At 36.0% G+C, this 3,246-nt stretch overlaps 1 protein-coding gene across 2 annotated transcripts; it reads right to left on the bottom strand.

Moving 5' to 3' along the window:
* Positions 1-228: 228 nt before the first annotated feature.
* Positions 229-2,840, bottom strand: LOC109589338 (uncharacterized). 2 transcript variants are annotated; one of them, XM_020005440.1, is made up of 6 exons: positions 2,531-2,840; positions 2,370-2,426; positions 1,789-2,204; positions 1,687-1,737; positions 1,454-1,534; positions 229-1,407 (listed from the first exon to the last, which is right to left on the bottom strand). In XM_020005440.1, the coding sequence occupies exons 3-6, from the start codon at positions 1,861-1,863 to the stop codon at positions 295-297; spliced, it is 1,320 nt and encodes a 439-aa protein (XP_019860999.1). In that variant the 5' UTR covers positions 1,864-2,204; positions 2,370-2,426; positions 2,531-2,840; the 3' UTR covers positions 229-294. The 2 variants fall into 2 exon arrangements, with proteins under 2 accessions (XP_019860999.1, XP_019860998.1); XM_020005439.1 differs by lacking the exon at positions 2,370-2,426.
* Positions 2,841-3,246: the final 406 nt, after the last annotated feature.

Here is a 3,246-nt window from a genome sequence, read left to right as displayed (position 1 = left end):
AGGTAGCGAAGGGGCGGGGCGAGACTAATAGCTAGTTTGAAGTACAAAAGAAGCTAGAACTTCTTGAGAAAGAGCAGCAGCTAAAGAATAGAGAGGAAGGGCTTAATGAGAAAGAAAAATTGCTAAAAAGTAGAGAGAAGGAATTAGACAAGAGAGAGAAAAGGTTGAAAGAGAACTTTAAGAGCTTTAGAGATTATAATATTTGTTGATGTTGGATGGTAGTATTAATTTTTAATTTTTATGAAAAATTCTTGAAATTGTCTTTTTTTTAGAAAAAACCATAACTAGTTTTTATTACACCACACTGCATTGTGTTATGTTAGTAAAGAATTTTTCAATAATCCTGGTCTCTTTTATTGTAGTGCCACAATCATGATAATTATTCCAATGAAATCTGTAATGATATGAGAGACCCAGTGTATCAGGAATTATGTAGTTTTTGGTATACTTGTCTGAACGATAAGTTATGAGCTCATGTCCCCATGCAGTGAATACTGCATCAGGTTTGACTATCATTTTTACTGACTGGCCTCCCTTTTCAAGACAGTACTCAGACCTCTTGAAGTAAAATGGAAGTGTGTCAACACTCAGGCTGTCACATCTTTTTGAATTTAATGTTCTGTTAAGAATAGGCAGAACCTTGTGACCTTTGATAAGAGCATTAGTGAATATATATGAACCAGCCCTCCTTGCTTCTTGTATATTCTCCAAATCTCTCAGCATATCCTGTACATTGTTGTGTTTCAAAGGAACAAAGAACTCATCTGCATCATTTAGTCCAAGGTATTTCACTCTGTGCATGTTGTACCATATACATTCAGATATTACTCCAGTCTGCCCATAACTTGATGAACTGACGCTAGTAAGTGGTGGCTCCAGTTGCCAGTCCAATACTTCCACTACTCCTTTGTTGATGAAAGGCAGTAAAACATTATAAATCTCTTGTGGTGCTTTTGTCTGAAGGTACAGCATTATCACTTCTGCCCCTAATGCTATGTTTAACTTCACCCAATCATGAATAACTTTAGGGGAAAGATTTTCGATAGCTTTATGAAGACACACCCCGAAATCATATTTTGGAGGTTTATCTCCAACAGTCCTAATGAGTATGGTATCAAACTCCAAGACACATTGATTGTCGGTAGATATTGTCACATGCGATATAGACTTTGTCTGGTAATCCATCAACCTTGAACTACGTATCAAATAAAGTATATAGATGTCACTGCCTTTTAATGCACCAAGTTCAAACGAAGTTGACGAGCAAGCGACAACTCGATTATCTTGATCATATATTTTGAGGAATATCATGGTTCGAGGAAGGCGCTTCCTTTTATCATGCATTGATAACAACGTTATGGTAATGTTATTCAGATCTCTTTTGTCAAGATAACCTATTCTTCTTACCTAAAATGGTACGTATAAAATAAACACAATAATAATTATTTTTTACTATAAATGATTGTGATATTTTTATCCACAGTCCATTCCTAGTATTAGGATGTTGCAGAGATATATTATTAGCAGGAGTCAACTATAATAATAATAATAACAAATAAGATTAACGGTCTTTACTACACTCGCGTAAATACCGTATTATCATTTATACTCTAATAACAGGAGTAGCTCTAATTATTATCTACTCTTGCTAATAACTATGGTAGTATAAAGGATTGTGCTAATTACATTAATAAACTTGCTAGGTGAAAATAATATGTCCTCTTTTAGCCCATCTACCTAAAAATGGAGAAAGAAATCAGACTATAGCGGGCCTGCCACCCAGCTTACCCATCGCCAAGCGGATCGAAATAAGAAGACCAACAGAACCAATATAATACACCTAACAAGCACACTTCTCTTCATGTAAATATGGAGGTATTGGTATTCTAGTACTTTAAGATCAAAATTTGCAACTCAGACAAATGTGAAATGTGATCATGTGCCCACAGCACCGCCCCGCGCGCACGAGGACCCGGCGCGGCCGGCCAGGACATCATAGATACTATACACACCAAGTGGATATGAAACAGGATACGCCTGTGCTCTTTTCTCCGGATGTGACGTTTTCCTAGATACGCTTAGCAACCAAAATGGTGGCAAAATCAATAATTATAAAAAACTTCATAAAAATCTATATTTCTTCTGAAAAGAGTCCGTACAAGAAACAACAGACAATTTATCTTCATTGGTTTCATATTCATACCCTATTTGATGATCAAAAAAATAATATGATAATAGTTTTATCATTCTAATATGATATATCACAATGACATTAAGTAACTTTTTTTGAAGAAACATAGCTTTAAAATAATTATGAAAATATACAAACCGTACAAAAGGCATGTACGTAGACTCATACAAAATTATACCTCTTCAAATAGCATAGTTTTCCAGAAAAGGCGTTTACAAAACAGACCATAAATAAACTAAAAAATGGATATATTTCTATTTTATGAAACTGCAGTGGAAAGCTAGTAGTTACAGACCATGTAACAAAATAATATCCTTCTTCTACCCAAATAACACTTACTAACTCTGCCCCAGATTGGAGAAAAGGTATTTAAAGTCAGAACTATAGGCCGCCATGTTTTACAGTACAACGAGATCCAGTGATCAAGCAAACAAGGATTCAGCAGATCATTCGAGCTAATAGAGACTTCATAATACTTACTTCAACTCAGGAAAGTAGTAACTTGACCAAGAACCCAAAACTTCGAGAAACAAGGCCACTAGAGGCTACGCTAGAGCGAAAAGAGCATAGGCATACTGCTCGTGACGTCACCAATATAATTTCATGTACAATCCACTTCCTGTTTTGTATCCACTTGGTATATATAGTATCTATGGGGACATAGATATTATAGACTACGTAACCTATAATATCTATGACTAATCAGGGATATAGACCTTTTCACGATACGCGACTGGTGGAATGTTAATGAGATGTAAATTGTATTCACGATAGGGTGCGGTCAGATTACACCCACTGGGGGGAAAGATTATAGCTGTGTCTATGGTGAAGATGCCTAAAAGCTGCTGTTTAGTTAAATGCAATGACTGGTTGGGCAAGAAAAGAGAATTGAAAGTCTTTAGATCCCTTCTAAAGGATGAGGAATGCTGCAAAAGTTGAACAGCAGCTGTAAGACGTTGCAAATCTGCTATACTGTTGCTAGAACCTTCACTGAGACTTATAAACTGAAGGAAAAGGCTTGGAATGTAGTCAGGGTGAGTTGGGATACTGTCAGG

This window comes from Amphimedon queenslandica, unplaced genomic scaffold, assembly GCF_000090795.2.
Source record: "Amphimedon queenslandica unplaced genomic scaffold, v1.1 AMPQUscaffold_11421, whole genome shotgun sequence".
NCBI lineage: Eukaryota > Metazoa > Porifera > Demospongiae > Haplosclerida > Niphatidae > Amphimedon > Amphimedon queenslandica.
This window is presented reverse-complemented; position numbering and strand designations above follow the sequence as displayed.